Source organism: Saimiri boliviensis, chromosome 3 (genome assembly GCF_048565385.1).
Source record: "Saimiri boliviensis isolate mSaiBol1 chromosome 3, mSaiBol1.pri, whole genome shotgun sequence".
Classification (NCBI taxonomy): domain Eukaryota; kingdom Metazoa; phylum Chordata; class Mammalia; order Primates; family Cebidae; genus Saimiri; species Saimiri boliviensis.
Window position 1 is genome coordinate 80796938 of NC_133451.1, and position 19365 is coordinate 80816302.

At 38.8% G+C, this 19365-nt stretch overlaps 1 protein-coding gene across 2 annotated transcripts; it reads left to right on the forward strand.

Annotated features, from left to right (window-relative positions):
• Positions 1 to 3476: 3476 nt before the first annotated feature.
• Positions 3477 to 10345, forward strand: DMP1 (dentin matrix acidic phosphoprotein 1). Of its 2 annotated transcripts, XM_003923991.2 has the most exons (5): positions 3477 to 3530; positions 4345 to 4392; positions 6530 to 6562; positions 6737 to 6784; positions 8970 to 10345. In XM_003923991.2, exons 1-5 carry the CDS (start codon positions 3477 to 3479, stop codon positions 10326 to 10328), a joined length of 1542 nt encoding a protein of 513 aa, XP_003924040.1. In that variant the 3' UTR covers positions 10329 to 10345. The 2 variants fall into 2 exon arrangements, with proteins under 2 accessions (XP_003924040.1, XP_003924039.1); XM_003923990.2 differs by lacking the exon at positions 6737 to 6784.
• The last annotated feature ends 9020 nt before the right edge of the window (positions 10346 to 19365 follow it).

Below are 19365 nucleotides of genomic sequence, written 5' to 3' on the forward strand. Positions count from 1 at the left end.
CCTGAAGAAATGAACCTAACAAATTTTTAAAAAAGTTTTAATTGTGGGATCTAAAGAGAAATAACAGCTATAAAATAGGCTTGATTTTGGTGTTGATCATTTTCATATATTTTTCTCTGTTAATATTAATTGAAGGATTTTTAAAATAAATTAAGACAATATCAAACATAAGAACTGATATGTACTATGCTGAATTAGAATAAAGAAAGTAGCACAAATTAAGAATAACTATGCGGAGGTGAGATAATGCCTATAAAATACATGAGTGGTCCTGTTTGACTATTTGAGTTGTGTGAAAGTAGAAATGAGATGGCTGATCAGACTCCTTAACTTACTATTTCTATTATTTCCTTGACAACATTCAAAAACTAAGATTAGATGACTTATTGAGCCCAATGTTTCAGACAATATTAAGCATATTCAGGCATTATTGAGTGATATATATATATATATATATTTTTTTTTTTTAACTTTTATTTTTATTTATTTATTTATTTTTTGAGACAGGGTCTTGCTCTGTCACCCAAACTGGAGTACAGTGGCATGATCATGGCTCAGTACAGCCTGGATCTCCCTGGCTCAAAGAATTCTCTCTGGTCAGCCTCCTGAGTAGCTGGGGCTATAGGCATGCGCCATCATTCCAGGCTGATTATAATATTCTTATTTCTTAGATCAAGTGTTAAAATCTCTTGTGGAACTTTAAAAACAAACCTATTCCTGTGCCCAGCCAAGTGATGGATTTATTGCTCTGGGATGGGATTTATGCAATGGCATTTTAAAAACCCTTCTCAGGTGATACTAATATACAGTTAGGATTGAGAATCTTTGGCTTATAACTCTTATCATTAGTTTAGGGGCCAAGGGAAAAAGTTCCCCCTCACTCTCTGAAGGTTTGCTGAAAATCAACTGACAAAAGATAGATTAATGGGAGAAAAGAAATACAAATTTATTTTTTCTGCCACATGGGAGCCTTCAGAACAAAGACCTAAAGATACAGAAGAAACTGTCCTTTTTATGTTTATGTTCAACTAAACATGGGCAGCCGTACAGAAATATGATTGGACAAAGTTTTTGATCTTATACTAATGGATCAAGTAGGGTGGCCCAGCAAGGTCTGTCCAGATTCTTCTTGGCCTCTCCGTGTAGTATTTCTTCCTTCTTGATATGGGACAGGAACTTCTCTGGAATGGGGGTCTTATGACCTCCAATCAAACAAGGTGGGTCAGAGAATTTCTTTATGGCCAGTTGTTATACAGAAGAACAGGGGCACTCGGTAATATTTTTAGGTGTTATTGCTGGCTTTGGGGAAAAGAGGTTCTTGTTTCTATAACCCGCCTTTGGAAAGAGGGATTCTAGTTTCTACAGTTGGTCTCATGGGAGAGTGAGAGGCCAGAGATAGGAGGGCAGGAGAAGGTCAGAGAGAAGCTTTTGCTTCTGAGGCCTTCACGTGGCATATTGTAAGTCAAAGACAATGACTGAGGTGAGTCTCAATTACTTTTGGAGACTTATCTTGCCAAAATTGAGGTGCACATGGAAAAAGGAACACAAAATCACCAGAAGCATCTATGATCCATGTTACTTTACAAAGAGGGTCTGGGGACTTCTGTATTTAAAGGGGAAAGAGGAAGGGGAGAAAAAGGAAGGGTAGATAAAAGAGGCAAGTGATAGCATTCCTTTGAGTCTCTATTTAGTGTTCACTGAACCCACATTTTATATGTGAAAGGAGAGGGTAGAGGAATAGTCAACTATGCATTTGTCTCATGCTCAGTGAATCTGCATTTTCACATACGATAAAGTAAACACGAACCAGAGAAGGCTGTCAGACATGCGTCGATCTCAGGTGAGGAGAGAGATGACTTTTAGTTCTGTCCTTTGTCCTGAACTTGTGAAGGTAAGCTGCTAATTTACATTGTGAGGGTGAAATTCACCCACACTGTTTTATGGTAAGGATCTCAGGGCCCACAAGGAATTTCCCTGTGAGAAAATTGTGAGGGTGGTATGCAACCTTTTGTCCTTGTAGCTATCTTTTTAAGAACAAAACGGGAGGTCAGTTTGTGTGACCCAGTTCCTGGGTTGAATTTCCCTCCAGTTTAGTGAGTTTGAGGTCCCAATATTTTATTTTCCTTTCACAGTATACATTTAACATTAAAAAAAATGAACAAATCAGCAAAAGTAAAACAAACTTGCAGGATTATCTGTGAAATGTATGGAAGTCCATCAGGCAAGGATGCTAGGGTAGCTACCAAGCCTTACTAGTGCAGGGTAAATTGCTTTTCTGAAACCATTTCAATAACTTTTTACTTTAGCAGCTAGTACATCTGTTTTTAAATATAGAACAAAGTGTTTTCCAAAGCAACAGTTCTTGAAGTGTGAAATGAAGTTACTCTCCAGAAAAAATGTTTGATTTGGCGTATTTCTCTCGGCATGATTTACAAGTATATTTCAAACCTCTAATCTTCCCCAAATCTTTCAGTACTGTGAATGACAGCCAAAAGAATTTAGCATAATCATGTATAATGTATGACTAAATGTGTCACAGTAGATATTAAGAGCCTTCTGAAGTTGTAGTATGAAGCCCACTCTAGTACATCTCTTCCAGATCACAAAAAAAGCAAAATCTATTTTGTGCAGACATGATTATGCAATCGTAAGTGTGACTAAGAAGCCTGTATGTGTGTGTGTGTGTGTGTGTGTGTGTGTGTGTAAACAAATGCCTACCACCTATCAATCACGTCAATAAGTGTAATTTTTCAGGGAGAATACGTTTTCTAGGGTACTCTGCCATACCAAGCTGCATAATTATTGTAAAAGTGAATGGACAAAAATTCTCTATTCTTCTTTCTTTACTTTCTCCTCAATTTATAATACTTTACATGTTAGTGTTTATAGATCTCCTCATTGAAACATTTCAGTTTATTTCTTAGGACTCAGGTTTTTAAAAACCATTTTACTGAGTTTTAATCTATATGCCACATGCTTCACCAATTTGAAGTGTACAGCGCAGTGGTTTTTAGTATATTTACAGAGTTTTGTAACCTTCATTACAATAAATTTCAGAATAGCTTCTTCATCTCCCAGAGAGAAATCCTATGCCCATGAACTATCACCCCTCAACCTCCCATCTGCACAAGCTCCAGGCAACCCAACCACTAATCTACTTTTTGTCTCTGTAGATTTGCCTCTTCTGGACATTTCATCATTCCAGTGTGGGCTTTTTATCTGGATTCTTTCACTTAGCATAGTGTTCTCAAGGTTTCTCTACTTTGCAGCACATATCAGTACTTCATTCCTCTTTATGGTTGAGTTATATTCCATTTTATAGACATGTAAATTTTACTTATCCATTCATCAGTTCATGGACTTTCGATGAATTTTTAATAGGAAGAAACTGTTAAAAAGTTGAAGCTACTTTATTTCTTTAACATGGAGAGAAACACCTATGTCTTTCATTCCAGGTAGAGGTATCACACCCAACTATGAAGATCAGCATCCTGCTCATGTTCTTTTGGGGATTATCCTGTGCTCTCCCAGTAAGTATGAGGGTAGGAATATATGAAAAAAACCTTTCCATAATTAAAACTTCACAGTTTTCATTGGCTATGAACCAAGATGGCTGTGTATGTTCCAGTCCAGTAAAAAGGGTACTTTCTTGTAACGCTGTGTTTTAAAAAATATCATTGAAGTTATTTCTTACTCTGTTCAGTTGCCATTCATATAGTTATCTCTCATATTTTTCTTCTCTGTAAACAGTGGTTCTTAAAGTGTCATCCTGGGACCAGCAGCATCAGCATCAACTAGGACCTTGTTAGAAATCCCAGTTTGGCCAGGCGCAGTGGCTCATGCCTGTAATCCCAGCAGTTTGGGAGGCTGAGGCAGGTGGATCACGAGGTCAGGAGTTTGAGACCAGCCTGACCAACGTGAAACCTTGTCTCTACTAAAAATACAAAAATTAGCTGGGCTTGGTGGCACACACCTGTAATCCCAGCTAGTCAGGAGGCTGAGGCAGAAGAACTGCCTGAACCTGGAAGGTAGAGGTTGCAGTGAGCCAAGATCATGCCACTGCACTCCAGCCTGGCAACATACTGAGACTTTGTCTCAAAAAAAAAAAAAAAAAAAAAAAAAAAAAAAAAAAAAAAAGAGAAATCCCAATTCTTGGGTCCTACCTCAGAGCTGCTTAACCAGACACTTTAGGGATAGGGAACAAATCCGTATTTTAACAAGGCCTCCAGATGATTCTGATGCAACCTAAAATTTGACTATCTCTACTCCTATGAATGAAAAGTGTTAATAACTATTGTTTCAGAAATTTCTCTTTGGATTTACCATTTGTACTACATTTTCTAGGTGGCCAGGTATCAAAATAATGAATCTGACAGTTCTGAGGAATGGAAGGTGAGTAGAAATAGGACTTCTTGAAATATTTCAATTTAGTGTATTATGAGTATAACCAAATTGACTTCATTGCAAATGTTGAAACTGCTAATGACTTAATGAGCATATTGATAAGCTAAGCTATAGAATTCATAGAAGAAAAGAATACTGCAATTCCAACTTAGTAGTATACTCTGGAAAGGAAGCATGTTTTCTCTTAGCTTTCTGCTTGTAATGGACATGTATAATAGTGCCAGGCGATGGATGGCAATGAACCAAGACTTTTCAGGAGAGATTAGACTTGAAATTTGTTTTAACAAGAGTTATCTGGTAGGCAAGAGGTCAAGTCCCAGGAGGTAAGAAAAGAAAGAAGAATGAGAGGACACTAGAGTCTCTGGAATAAGAGCTAATGTTGCTAGAGTGTTGACTGTCATTAACCCAATCATTATTAACTCTCAGTAACTCAAGAATCATTTCCAGGCACAGTTCTGAGTGTTTTACATATATTAACTTTATTAATTTTCACACCTCTGTGAATTAGGCATTATATTTTATTATCTACACATGAGAATACTGAGTACAGAGAGTAACTCAATCTGTGCAGGTTACATGGTTAGTGTTAGAGTCAGACTTTGATATTATATTACTCTAGCTCCAGAATCCACATTCTTAATCAGTGTCTTATATTCCTCTCAGGAAGGAACTGGCTCTAAGAGGTCCAAAAATTCTCAAGATTGGCACCAAGGGTTAAAATCTTATGCAAAATCAGAGCAATTTGTTCACTACCTTGTTTCCTGCTGGCTTTTACATATGATAAAGCTTAGGCCCAATGCTTTTGGTGGTGGCCAGATAATGCCAGAGACCTGAGACGGGGTCCTGCCCTTGCCCGAGTCTGGAATACACTTTGCAGTATTCATTATGAACTTTCTTCAGAGATAGCCATAGGCTGGTTAATTTAAAAGCAGACACTGTAGATCCTCTCTCTCATTTAACCAGAGACACACAAACAAGCCCTGTTCTCAAGTCTAGCCTTGGCATGAGAAAAATAACAATGTCTTGCTCCCTTCCACCCATTCATTCCAATCATTGGAGCAGAGCCTGCCATTGTGCCTGCCTGCAATGTCGCAGGCCAAAGACAGAGTGACGATACCTCCTTTCTCTAAGGAGATATCCCCAGTCCAGCACCGCTGAGACTCACATTGAAGACAGGTCAATAGCAGCTCCTCCCTGCTCTACTTTGAGCCTTGGGTGTTCTACATAGGACTTTGCCCTCCTCAAGGGGATAGGGGAGAGGCGTTGGGGAGGGGTGTCAGAAGTTGCTAAGGCATTCTTACAGTGTTTATGAGACTAAAGAAAGTGAAATAAATCAGAAGGATGACTAGTTAAATTTCTGATTTAGCATTTGTTTTTAATACCAGAGCGTTTACATGACTCAAGAAAGGTTTAATGGCTTTCTCAATTCAGTTTTGTTTACTATGAAATTTTATAAGGTGGATATTCTCAAAGTGGATTATTTCTTTAATTTATATCATGTTGAACAGTTTTCGAGATACTTCCTTAGGCATTAGCTGGTTTCATCCTTGTACCTACCTTGTGGGGCAGGCACAGTGGATGTTAATTTTCTTAATTTATGAATAAGAAACTGACAGTCAAACACGTGAAATGAGTTGCCCATCTTCACCTAGAGTAACCAACCATCTCACTTTATCTGGGACTTAGGGGTTTCCTGGAACACATACATGACTTTCAGTGCTAACACTAAGATGATTGGTTTTCAGGGCTAAAACCAAAACCAGTGAGTTGGTTATCTGAGGCGTAAATCTGGATTCTGAGTTTCAATGCTGCTTTTCCTCTATTACATTTCCTCTAGGTTGTATGAACAGCCAGGTTCAAAGAAAGCATGTTTATTTCTATAAACAAAAATTCAGAAATATAAAAATGGTCTAGATCTCTTATATCCCAAGATTTTTTTCAAGCCATTAGTCATTTTACCTTCTTTTTTGAACGATCTCTTCATAAAATTTCATTATTACTCATGTAAATGTAAGATCTCTACCAAGAAACTAAAAATAATCACCTAAAATTATTCTAAATAATTTCAATAATGAAATCCATCTGTGAGGGAATAATTTATTTTCCTTCCTTTCCTTTTCTGCAGGATCATTTGGGTCAGGCACCAACTCCACCCTTGGTAACTATCTCATTTATTTTTGTCATAAACATCTCATGAAGTAACTTTAACACTCTTCTCATTGCCTTTTACAATTTTGAAAGTAGTAAATCCAGACTGCAAGCAATTAATGTGTATCACTTTTTTTCTTTCCTGAGGAATTACTAAAAAGAAAAATAAATTTTCCCCTTTCAGGAGAGCACTGAGTCATCAGAAGGACGTAAAGTTAGCTCAGAGGAACAGGTAATTAAACAGACCTTTCTTAACTTTTCAGACTACTTAGGAGTGGAAGGAAATGATGTTAGATTAAATTACCTGGAAACAGTTCTAAATATAATAGTTTTCTAACTATGAGTTATGTTAGCTAAAGAGTCCCGTAAAATAAGAAGAGAAAAATGAATAAGGAGAATTCACATGTAGACATGCTATTCATCTTATTTTCATCACTGTGGCTAGATTGTTAGCATTGTGGCCCTAAATGTCTCTCCTAGTTAAAATACACACACACACACACACACACACACACACACACACACACACAGAGTCACAAATGGTCATTGACCATGTCAGACTTACTTGTCAACTTAAAATGTTGCTTTTACAATTCGAGCAGTTCATATTAGGTGAGGAAGTGCCTGGGAACTTCTCTGTGTGAAGGATCCTGCTTGAAGACAGGACAGTAGGATCCTGAGGAAACGTTGATGAAAACAGCTGCTTTAGTAGTGACTTTCTCTTTCAAATAGTCCCGTCTGCAGGACTGTGCTCTGGAGTGAGAAAGGCAGACTTAGTGTATATCCCTTAAAACTGGCATTCTTTTTCATTTTTCTAAGACTAAGTGTTAGTTTCTTGACTATGCTACTGTTTTGACTGAACTCAATCCTGTGGGGCTCCAGAGAGTCCAGGAGCCAGGCTTCTCCCCAAGGCTCTGATCTATGCTGCATTCCACACTTAGCCAGAATTGGAAGATGAATTATTAGGTTGTTCGTCCCTATTTACTTAAGGTTATCAAAGGAACATTCTAGAAATTTAAAAGCATAGAACTGGGGAAATGCTCTTTGCCAGGGACTTTGTGATTTGTTGCCTCAAGGGTCTCTAAGCTCTGAGGTGAGGGTAGCAATTCCTTCTTGAGAAAGGGTTAATAAGGTACGGTGATTCCTGCAATTTCTGCTTGTGAGTTGGGTTAATGAGGCATGGCAGGTTAAACCCTTTCTCGTTTCCACCATACCAGCATAAAACTCCAGTGCTAGGAGGAGATGTCAGTAACTTATATACAAGTACTTTCAATTATAGACTCTGACATTGATCCATAGCGACGTGTAGAAAAACAAAGAAACAAACTAGCAGGTGTGCTCTGTTTAGGGTATCGTAAAGACAGCAGATATTTTGAGAACATAATATATGAAGACTTACTGGCCTTCCTTACCAGTGCAGAGAATCCAACTGTTGTACATACAGGGCTCACCTCTCTGACTTCCCACTTAGCCCTAAGCTACTTGGTGGTTACACTAGTTAGTGTCTTCTGATGAATCATCTACAGGCAACTTCCTGGTTGTATTAATGAGGTAGAAACATGGTTTGGGGAGGTATATACCTTACAGTAATCCTTTATTTTTATTTTAGATGAAGATTTCATCCTCCTGTCCTAGCACATTTTTCCCCCCAGAGGAAAAAAGTTGGGGTCATTTTAAGATCACTCAGTATTTTTAAAAACTCTGTTTTACACCAAACACTTTGATGAATGAGCATTATAAACCAACTCTTTAATTCACAAACAGTTATCTAAGAGTTTCTTCTTTCTCTCTCTCTCTCTCTTTTTTTTTTTTTTTTTGAGATGGAGTCTTGATCTGTCACCAGCCTGGAATGTAGTGGTGCAATCTCGGCTCACTGCAACCTCCACCTCCCGGGTTCAAGCAATTCTTCTGCCTCAGCCTCCCAAGTAGCTGGGACTACAGGCGTGTGCCACCACATCCAGCTAATTTTTTTTTTTTTTTGTATTTTTAGTAGAGATGGAGTTTCACCATGTCGGCCAGGATGGTCTTGATCTCTTGACCTTGTGATCTGCCCTCCTTGGCCTCCCAAAGTGCTGGGATTACATTCTTAAGCCACCATGCCTGGCCCAAGAGGTTTTCTTAAAAGAAACTATATGTACAATATGATTTGAGTTTCATAAATGTGATTTTAAGAAAGGTTTTTGAGAAAATGTTGGCAGCATCGAGTGAAGTGTGCTTATATAAAATGGAACCACTTGAGTTTCAACTCCTCTTCCTTCCTATTTAAGTTTTGGTAGAGATATTATTGAGCAGTAAAAGTGACCATGGGTTAGAGGGGATGTAGGAAGAAGGAAGCAGAAAGACTGGACAGGCTCTAGATAACTCCTTCTCTCTCAGTTCCTGGAGTACTGATCACATCTGTTAACCCCAAATTCTAGGCAAATGAAGACCCCAGTGACAGTGCTGAATCAGAAGAGGGGCTGGGCTCTGATGATCGTCAATACATTTATAGACCAACTGGTGGCTTCTCCAGGAGCACAGGGGAAGAAGGATATGATAAAGATGATGATGAAGATGACAGTGGAGATGACACCTTTGGCGATGATGACAATGGCCCAGGGCCCAAAGACAGACAAGAAGGAGGAAATTCCAGACTGGAAAGTGATGAGGACTCTGCTGACACCACACAATCCAGTGAAGAGGGCACCCCACAAGGGCAAGACAGTGCCCAAGATACCACCATTGAGAGCAGGGACCTTGACAATGAGGACCAGCTGGACAGCAGGCCTGAGGGAGGTGACTCCACTCAGGAGAGTGAGAGTGAAGAGCACTGGGTGGGCGGTGGCAGTGATGGGGAGAGCAGCCATGGAGATGGCTCTGAGTTTGACGATGAGGGAATGCAGAGTGACGACCCAGACAGTATCAGGAGTGAGAGGGGGAACTCCAGAATGAACAGTGCAGGCATGAAATCAGAAGAATCTAGAGAAAACAGTGGGCAAGCAAACATTCAAGATTCAGGTGACAGCCAGTTGGTGAAGCATCCTACTAAACAAATGTTTGGAAAGTCTCACATCTCAGAGGAAGATGACAAAGGTGAACTTGATGACAACAACATGATGGAAGAAGTCAAGAGTGACTCTACAGAAAACAGCAACTCCAGAGAAGCTGGCCTCAGTCAACCCAGGAGAGACAGCAAGGGTGACTCTCAAGAAGACAGCAAGGAGAATCCATCCCAGGAAGACAGCCAAAACCTAGATGACCCCAGCAGTGAGTCCAGCCAAGAGGCAGACCTTCCATCCCAAGAGAGCAGCAGTGAGTCTCAGGAAGAGGTGGTGAGTGAGTCCAGGGGAGATAACCCCGACCCCACAACCAGTTATGTAGAAGACCAGGAAGACAGCGACTCCAGCGAAGAGGACAGCTCGCACACACTTTCCCACTCTGAAAGTGAATCCAGAGAGGAGCAAGCAGACAGCGAATCTAGCGAGAGTCTCAACTCCTCGGAGGAAAGCCCGGAGTCTCCCGAGGATGAGAACAGCTCCAGCCAGGAAGGCCTCCAGTCTCACAGCGCCTCAGCAGAGAGTCAAAGTGAGGAAAGCCAGTCTGAGGAAGATGACAGTGACTCTCAAGACAGCAGCAGATCTAAAGAAGATAGCAACTCCACGGAGAGCAAATCAAGCAGTGAGGAAGATGGCCGATTGAAAAACATTGAGGTAGAAAGCCGGAAATTAACAGTTGACGCCTATCACAACAAACCCATTGGGGACCAAGATGATAATGACTGCCAAGATGGCTATTAGCATCAACTGTCTTAAGAAGTGGCTGTCACCTAAAGGAGCCTTGGGAGTTTGAAAGTATCTCATGATAACTATAATTTATTGATGTTTTTACCAAACGAATAACCAGATGCCATTTTTTTTTCCTGAAAGGAATTGCTGGACATTACACTTGTTTCTAGGATGTCATCATTTCGTAGAGGTTTAAATACTGTGGAGTGACACCAGAACCCATCCAAAGAGGCTAGAAGCAAGAAAGGATCTGTACGATATCTTTGCCGCTGAGATAGTTCTTAACTCATCAACCTAACAAACAAAGCTATTGGAGGTCCACGATATACCAGGCACTGTGCTAGGTGTTGGCAATGTAAAGCAGGTGAAGACTTGTTTCTTGCTCCTGAGGAGCATATAGAGGAATCCATAAAGCCACAGAGTTAAAGAGGGGTACGTATAAGAGAAACGAGAATTGTTACAACCCAGTATGGTGAGTACCAAGACAGAGCTATGACCATGATATCTATCTGGGAGCACTGAGAAGGGTGACCAATGCCTTGGAGAGAAGAGGAAGGGCTTCATAGCAGAAGACACTGGAGTTGCAAGGTTGCATAGGGTTTCCTCATTGGAGACTGGAGATTTCTATTCTTGGGATAAATAATAGTTACTTCTATAGGATTAAATATTTTCTTTGCAAGATCACTTTGAAATTATGGCACAGTGAGTTGTTTTAGATAAGAAAATCTTTTCTTCCCAATTAATTTAGTCAATTCACTATTTTTTATTTTATTTTTATTTTTATTTTTTTTTAGAACTCCCATAAACATCACCTTACTGATCACCAGTGATGATATGAAGGAGTGGGAGAAAGAAATTCCTTTTACATAGATACTTTTCAGCTTTATGTTTTTAAAAATCAGTTTATGTGCAATGCTAGAAAAAAACTGTTCTGAGTCCTTTACAGAGAAAAATTCTGTATATAAGATTCAACTGATTTTTGCCAGATACCATTTGAAATGTTACCTCAACATAAAATACTTGTTTTACTTGTTTTGTAATAAAGATTATAATGCAGTAGGATATAGTTATGTTAAGCAACTCTTTCTTTAAAGCGTTCCCGAATAGTTCATTACCTTCCTCCTATTAAATGAAAGATTTTCTTAAATTAGTTCCTGAAAATTGTATTTGTAATTCAGGTAGCACTTTGATAAAAGTACTATGTGTTGCTTATGATATTTCACTAATTATATTGTTACAGAACAGGGAGAAAAAAATGAAGCAAACTCTCAACTTTTGTTTGCGGCCACACTAAAAGTTCATCGTGTTTAGGCTTAACATTTCCTGCTAGTCTCTCAGATTCATTTGTGTAAGTTCTCGAAGGTACGGAGAACCTTATTCCTTATATTTTTATTTCTTTGAAATAAACAACTTCATCTCAGTACTTCTACTTTACAAATGTGTTTTTACCCACACTTCCACAAGAGTACATCAGAACTCCCTGACAGAATCATTAAAAGGATCAAGACGACTCCCTGGCCAGGCTTAGTGGTTCATACCTGTCATCCCAGCACTTTGGGAGATGGAGGCAGGTAGATCAGGAGTTTGGGACCAGCCTGACCAACATCAGCTCTACTAAAAATAAAAAATGAGCCAGGTGTGGTGGTAGTCCCAGCTACTCAGGACGCTGAGGCAGAAGAATCACTTGAACCCTGGAGGCGGAGGTTGCAGTGAGTTGAGGTCATGCCATTGCACTCCAGCCTGGGCGACAAGAGTAAGACCCTGTCTCAAAAAAAAAGAAGAATCACGATTTTCTTTCAGTATCACCCTTCCCAGCCTTCACATTTCTCTGTTCCCTCACAAGGTCAAAGCTGGGCTTTCTTGGGGAGATTTAAAAATTGTGTGTTTGTGTGTCCTTGTGTGTGTGTGCATGTGTGTGTTCTCTAATGCTTCCCCTTGAGATTTTAGAGATTTTAATTTAGTAGGTCTGGAGTGAGGCCCAGAGTTCTGTATTTTGAAAAGGATTCCAGGAAATTCTGATAGAGCCCATCCACATATCTCCATCTGGGGTCTCCATTTGGATTAATTATCTGACTCCCTTAGCCTACAGGTCCCTGCCAACCCATTGCTCCTTCTGAGAAGTACTGCCCTATGCTCAGACATCCTGGGTGCCTGAGGCACAGGTGGCCAGGTTCTAACCACTTACATGCTCCACCTCACTCTAGGCGATGGGACAGAGTGAGCACCTGATCCAAGGGGAGCCTGGCTGGCAGCCTCCAAGGAGGCACGTTGCAAAGGCTCTGCCTGAACACAGATGATGGGGCTTGAGGTCTAATCTTATTTTCCTTCTCTGGGAACCTGAATATTTAATGAAAGAGATGTCAGAAAGTGGCTAGGAAAAAAACAGAAGGGAAAACACAGAGAGGCAGCAATGGAGAATGGCCTAAACCGCATTACTGTGGCACACAAAATGGAAAATCATGGAGCTCCTGTTGCTGCGGGGTGAACGAACCATCTTCCTGCCTACAAGTTGGACTTGATTCTCCTGTTGCCCCCAGGCCTTCCTGGATTCTGGGATGTTTTGTCTTCTCAAATGACCCCCGTATGAGGGCACCCACCTTTCTTGAGGAAATGAGTGACTCTTTGTTCCTGGCAACCAAAATCCCTAATGATCAGAGACTTAGAAACTTATGTTATGTTAGCTAGTGGCCCTCACTCCTATAACCCAGTGGTCCCCAACCTTTTTGCCATCAGGAGCTGGTTTCATGGAAGACAATTTTTCCAGGGACCAGGAGTGAGGGGGATGGTTTCAGGATGATTCAAGTGCATTACATTATTGTGCACTTATTTTCTATTATTATTACATTGGAATATATAATGAAATAGTTATACAACTCACCATTGTATAAAATCAGTGGGAGCCCTGAGCTTGTTGCCCTGTAACTAGCTGTTTGCATCCTGGGGTGATGTGAGACAGTGACACATCATCGGGCATGTACGCAGTTTACAATAGGGTTCCCGTGTCTAAGAGAATCTAATGCCACTGCTGATCTGACAGGAGGAGGAGATCAGGCTGTAGTATGATGGAGCAGCCGTAAATACAGATGAAGCTTCACTCGCTCGCCTGCTGCTCGCCTGTTGCTGTTGTGGCCTGGTTCCTAACCGGGGTATCAGGAGCCCTGTTATAGTCCCTTTATCAAGATAATTCACAGGACTTTTAGAAGGAAGAACAGCGATAAGAATTTCAGCTATGTTCATGATAGAAACCCCCTCTAGGGCAGGTGTAGGGGGGGGTTCCTTTAAGTTCCCATCAACTCATTTCATGTGCTAGCTATAGGCACTGGTGCGTCTCGCAGCTGGAAGTGGTAGAGACAAATTAGTCAAAGGAAAGGTGGCTGGACTTCATCTTTGGCTTTCTAGGTATAGACGTTTCCTCATGGAGATCCTCTTGAAGTCTGTAGTAGATGAGTCCACTTGGGAAACCAAATTATAATTAGCAAATACTTTTAAATTTATAATGGGAAAGAATAATGACGAAAAACCTGTATGGTGAGCTTAAATGAGGACAGTGAGCTATGCAGTGTGAATGTTTAAGAGCACTGGGCTAAAATAAGATGGTGCATCTACGATGCTCCCTAGAAACCTCAGGGTAGGAACTGAAACATTAGAAACCCGACTCTCTCCCTAAGAAGTACTCTAAAGTGCCACGATTAATTTTTGCCTCAGTGATTCTTATTTTGCTAAGCTTGTTAGGGGGCCGATCCACTCTTCATTAAATTGCCCATTCTTTATTTTTAAAAAATTTTAAAACTTACAAGTAATAACCGTACACATTTGTGGGGTACTTAGTGATATTTTGATACATATAGTGTACAGTGATCAGATCAGGGTAAATAGGATATCTGTCACCTCAAGAATTTATTATGTTTTTATGTTGGGAACATTCAATATCCTCCTTCCAGCTATTTGAAATCATATATATGTATACACACATATTTTTATATACATACAGTATAATATGTATATGTGTGTATATGTATATATATATACATTTTATTTTTTATCAGGTAACCTATTTCTTTTTTTTAAAGATAACTTTTAAGTTCAGGGGCACATGCATTTGTTTGTTACAGAGGTAAACCTGTGTCATGGGATTTGTTGTATAGATTATTTCATCACTCAGGTATTAAGCCTAGCACCCATTAGTTATTTTTCCTGATCCTCTCCCTCCTTCCACCCTCCGCCCTCCAATAGGCACCAGGATATATTGCTCCCCTCTATATGTACATGTGTTCTCATCATTTAGCTCCCACTTGTAAGTGAGAACATGCAGTATTTGGTTTTCTATTCCTGTGTTAGTGAAACTGTATATTATTGTTAAATATAGTCATCCTACAGTGCTATAGAATACTAGAATTTATTCCTTCTGTCTAGCTGTAATTTTGTACCCCTTAACAACTCTCTACTTTCCTCCTACCCTTCCCAGCAGCTAGTATTCCTGTTCTACTTTTTACTTCTATGAGATCAACTATTTTTACCTTCCACATATGAATGAGAACATGTGGTTCTTAGCTTTCTGTTCCTGGCTTATTTCACTTAACATAATGTCCTCCGGTTCCATCCCTGCTGCTGTTAACGACAGTATTCCATTTTTTTTTTTATAGCTGAATAGTATTCCATTGTGTATACATACCGTATTTGTGTCATGCATTCATCAGTTGTTGAACACCTAGGTTGATGCCGTATCTTGGCTATTGTGAATAGTGCTGCAATAAACATGGGGATACAGGTGTCTTTTCAATGTAATGGTTTCCTTTCATTTGGATGAATTCCCAGTAGTGAGGTTGATGGATTACATGGTGTTCTATTTGTAGGTTGTTGAGGAACCTCCATACTGTACTCCATAGTGGCTGTACTAGCATACATGCCCACCAATATTGTCATTCTTTCTTCAAGTAAAGTAGTACAGGCAAGTTGCTATCTGTGGAGTCTGTCTGGCCTTGGAGCTATTCTGCCTTGTCTATATAATTTTGCATATCTATATAGATCTTAAAGTTTAGTTTCTAAGTGGCATTCTTACTTTGCTTATCCTAATTCTCTGGTGAGGTGGGCACCTCCTTGTGGCTCCCAAATAAATACGAATTGATGGTTTCCAACTTAGACTATTTGTTCATTAACATTCATGATTTCAATGAGGCACACATGTTATGATCCAGGCATTAGGCATAAACAAGGTTGATCTAAGGAAATGAATGAGAAAACAGGGGAGAAGCACATTCCTAGCGGAGGGAACACCAAAGTAAATGTACAGAATTGTTTATGGCAAATTAAGATGTGATTTTAAAATATCTGGAGTAACTGATGCATTGAAAAAAGAGAAAAGAGGAAGGGAAAATGATAAGAGGAGAGATTGAAAAGGTGAGCTGGGATCCAATGGGAAGATCTCTGAATGACAGACTAAGGAGAGTAGTCTTCATTTTTCTTGAGAGTTTTCCCAGCACCGAGTTTTCATACATGATGTATTACACATAGCACAAATGCCTTTGAGATGGATATTATAAACTCTCTTCCCCTTAAAAATAGATGTACAAAATAAAGAAGAGCAAATGATGCATAGAAAGGCTAAGTTAATTACTCTAGTTTGAAATCCAAGAAATGGCAGGGCCTAGATTTCATTTCAGTTCAATGATAAGGCACTGAAAGTTTTAAGCAGTGGAGTAACATTCATGAATACGACCTTATCTGCTCAAAATGAAACAGACAAGGGAAATGCTATATTTTCTGCTTGGTCTCAACACAAAGAATCCAAGAGACTCTCAGTCATTTCCTAATTACTTGTTTTCCTGGTTCTGTTATTTTGAGAGAGCCACATTTAGTAGAGAAGTTCATTCTTATGTTTCCCAGAGTTTCCTCATGAAGGTATAGATCAGAGTGATAAAGATTACTATTTAAGCTTTTGCAAAACAAAACAAAAACAAAAAACTGCAGTGGTGATTTTGGAGAAACTCTAGAAATATTGATTTCCATAAATGAAATGTTACACCGAAGTCTTTAGCAAACATGGTTTAGTGCACAGCAGAATTCATTCAGCCTGGAAGCTGCAGATATTGCCATAAAGCACTAGACACTGTGGCTTGCACTGCTGATCCCACTGACAATAATTCTAAATGCTACCAATAACACTGGAACTACTCATCCCCTGGAAACCTTATCTCCAGCTGTCGCTGCTGCCAGAGACCTTTCTCCATAGGCCCTGCTTTGTTGTATCACAAGTTCTTAATCTCCATTCAAAGAAAAGCCTATACTAAGTGCCCATGTGCTAGTTACAAGTTAATCTATAAAGACAGCATCTTTCATTTTTAGTGTCTATATAACAAGGTATTTTTCATCTCACATGCAAACATATAAGGTGGTGATATATGCACCATATATAAGAAGAAGACTCAGATGCCGAGTGAGCAAAAAGATTGAAAAATCTTCCATTGATGAGGTGAAGAACCATGTCCATGCCAGAAGGAAGAGCAGCATTTAATGATGTGGGAATGGCCAAGCAGCTTCCCTGGCGGGGGTGTGATCTGTGTTAAGGAAGATGGAAGGCATTATATCCCAAGGGGAGAGTGTAAAACACCAAGGGATTCTCACAGAGAATAGAGAAGCCTTGAAATGCAACAGAAATGACATTATTTACTGTGTAGTCATTATGCCCAGGTCCTGCACTAGATGTCTCACCTTAGGCCAGTGCTCCAGGAATTTCACTGATGGGTCCCAGAGAAAGAGATTAATGATTTTTATATGTAATTTGCCAGGCTGGTGTGAAACATGAGAGGATATCCTCTTACATACAGTTAAGGCATTCTAAAATTGAGCTTCATAGGGAGAGGTTTCTCTAAACTCCCTCAAATTATTGATCTATATGAATAGAGAATTCATGATTTTCATGAGACTTTCAAGGGAGAGCCATGAGTATGCTGCTGGAATCCATTCAACCGAATAAAGGAATGATACTTACAAGATCTGTCTAGACCTTGTTCTGTTAAACTTTTGTCTGCTTGAAAAACCCAAGCCAACGTTACTCTTAAAGAGTTAGAAGTATACTGTGATCCATATTTCATGCAGCACTTACTAGGGTTAGTAGATAAAGTTATGTATAAAAGAACATAGTGTATCATAAAATATCTTTTTGATCAAATGAACACAAAATTTAAGCTTTTTAAAAGTTAAAAGCCCTAATAAAAATATTCTGAAAATAAAATTATAAATAACATCATTTTTATATTCCAAGTATATTTAGATTATGAGTTTTATGAAGATGTTGTTGAGATTGACAATTTCTACAATATATTTTCTCTTCTCCTTTATATTAGAAATAGAAACCTTTGGTTTTCAGTTAGACGTACAGTTGCCTAGATGGAAATTCCAATTTCCTAGCCTTCCTTGCATGAGGAATACAAATATGGCTAAATCCTGGCCAGTGAAATGTGAGCAGAAGTGATGCATTCTGCCTTCTTCCTTTCCTCTCTTCCCATTGACTGGAAGTTGACAACTCTGAAATAACCTATTTGTAACAAAAGATATTTTCTTCTTGGTTGCTTCATAAGGGAGAAATAAACTTCAACATTATTTGATGTACTGTATTTTAGAATCTCCTTATTACAGCAGCTTAATCTATATCCTTACTAATACATGTATATATGTGTATATTCGGCGACTATGTGAATATAATTTTAATTGTTTAATACTTTAGGTTTCTTACTTAACTGAAATATAGAGAAATCTTTATTTAATAACTGAAGAAAACAGGTTCTTCAACTGTGCTCTTATCATATCTTTATACATACCCACTAGGCTTTAGTATTATTTAAATGAAATTAATTTTTAGACTATGAGTTAACCATGAAGTATAGAAAAAAATACACAAAAGAATCAGTTAAAATGAATGAAATAGTTAGTCTTTGAAATCTGGGTAATAAATGCCCCAGCATATAAACTATTCCATGGGAATAAATGGAAGTTATGCTATTTTAAGAACTTGCTAGACTACATAAAAAGGGTAGAAAGACAAATTAACAACCTAACACTGCACCTCAAGCAACTAGATAAACAAGAGCAATCCAAACCTCAAGCTAGCAGAAGAAAATAAATAACAAAAATCAGAGCATAACTAAATGAGATTGAGACAAAAAAGTTATATAAAGAATCAACAAAACAAAAAGTTGGTTCTTTGAAAGGATAAAAAAATGACAGACCACTAGCTAGATTAACCAAGAAAAAATGAGGAGATTCAAGTAAGCACAATCAGAAATGATAAAGGTGACATTACAACTGATAAAACAGAAATACAAATGATCATCAGAACCTACTATGGCATATACCTCTATGTGCACAAACTGGAAAACCTAGAGGAAATGAATAAATTGCTGGAAACATACAAAACCCCAAGACTGAACGAGGAAGAATTAGAAAGCCTGAATAAACCAATAATGAATAATGAAATTGAACCAGTAATAAAAAATCTCCCAACAAGCCTAGGACCAGATGGACTCACAGCCAAATTTTACCAGATACATAAAGAAGACCTGGTATGAGTATTACTGAAATTGTTCCAAAAAGTCAAGGAGGAGGAATTTCTTTCTAACTCATTCTATGAAGCCAGCGTCGTCCTGATACCAAATCAGAAAAAGAAGCAACAGAAAAGGAAAACTACAGGCCAATATCCTTGATGAACATAGATGAAAAAATTCTCAGCAAAATAATAGCAAACCAAATCCAATAGCACATCAAAAAGATAATTCATCATGATTGAGTGGGTATTATTCCAGGAATGCAAGAATGGTTCAACACCTGCAAATCACTAAAAGTGATTTACCACATAAAAGTAACAAAAACAAAAACCATATGACAAACTCAATAGATGCCGAAAAAAGGCCTTTGATAAAACCCAACATCCCTTTGTTATAAAAACTCTCAACAAACTAGCATCAAAAAAACATACCTCAAAAGAATAGAAGCCATAGAGCCACATATGACAAAATCAAAACTAACATCATATCAAATGCAGAAAAGTTGAAAG

Bases quoted from the DNA above. Each gene is read 5' to 3' on its own strand.
- DMP1 (XM_003923991.2), top strand. From the start codon at position 3,477: ATGAAGATCAGCATCCTGCTCATGTTCTTTTGGGGATTATCCTGTGCT. The intron at 6,563-6,736 runs GTAACTATCTCA...TTCCCCTTTCAG, and splicing joins AGGCACCAACTCCACCCTTG to GAGAGCACTGAGTCATCAGA. The intron at 6,785-8,969 runs GTAATTAAACAG...CCCAAATTCTAG, and splicing joins AAGTTAGCTCAGAGGAACAG to GCAAATGAAGACCCCAGTGA.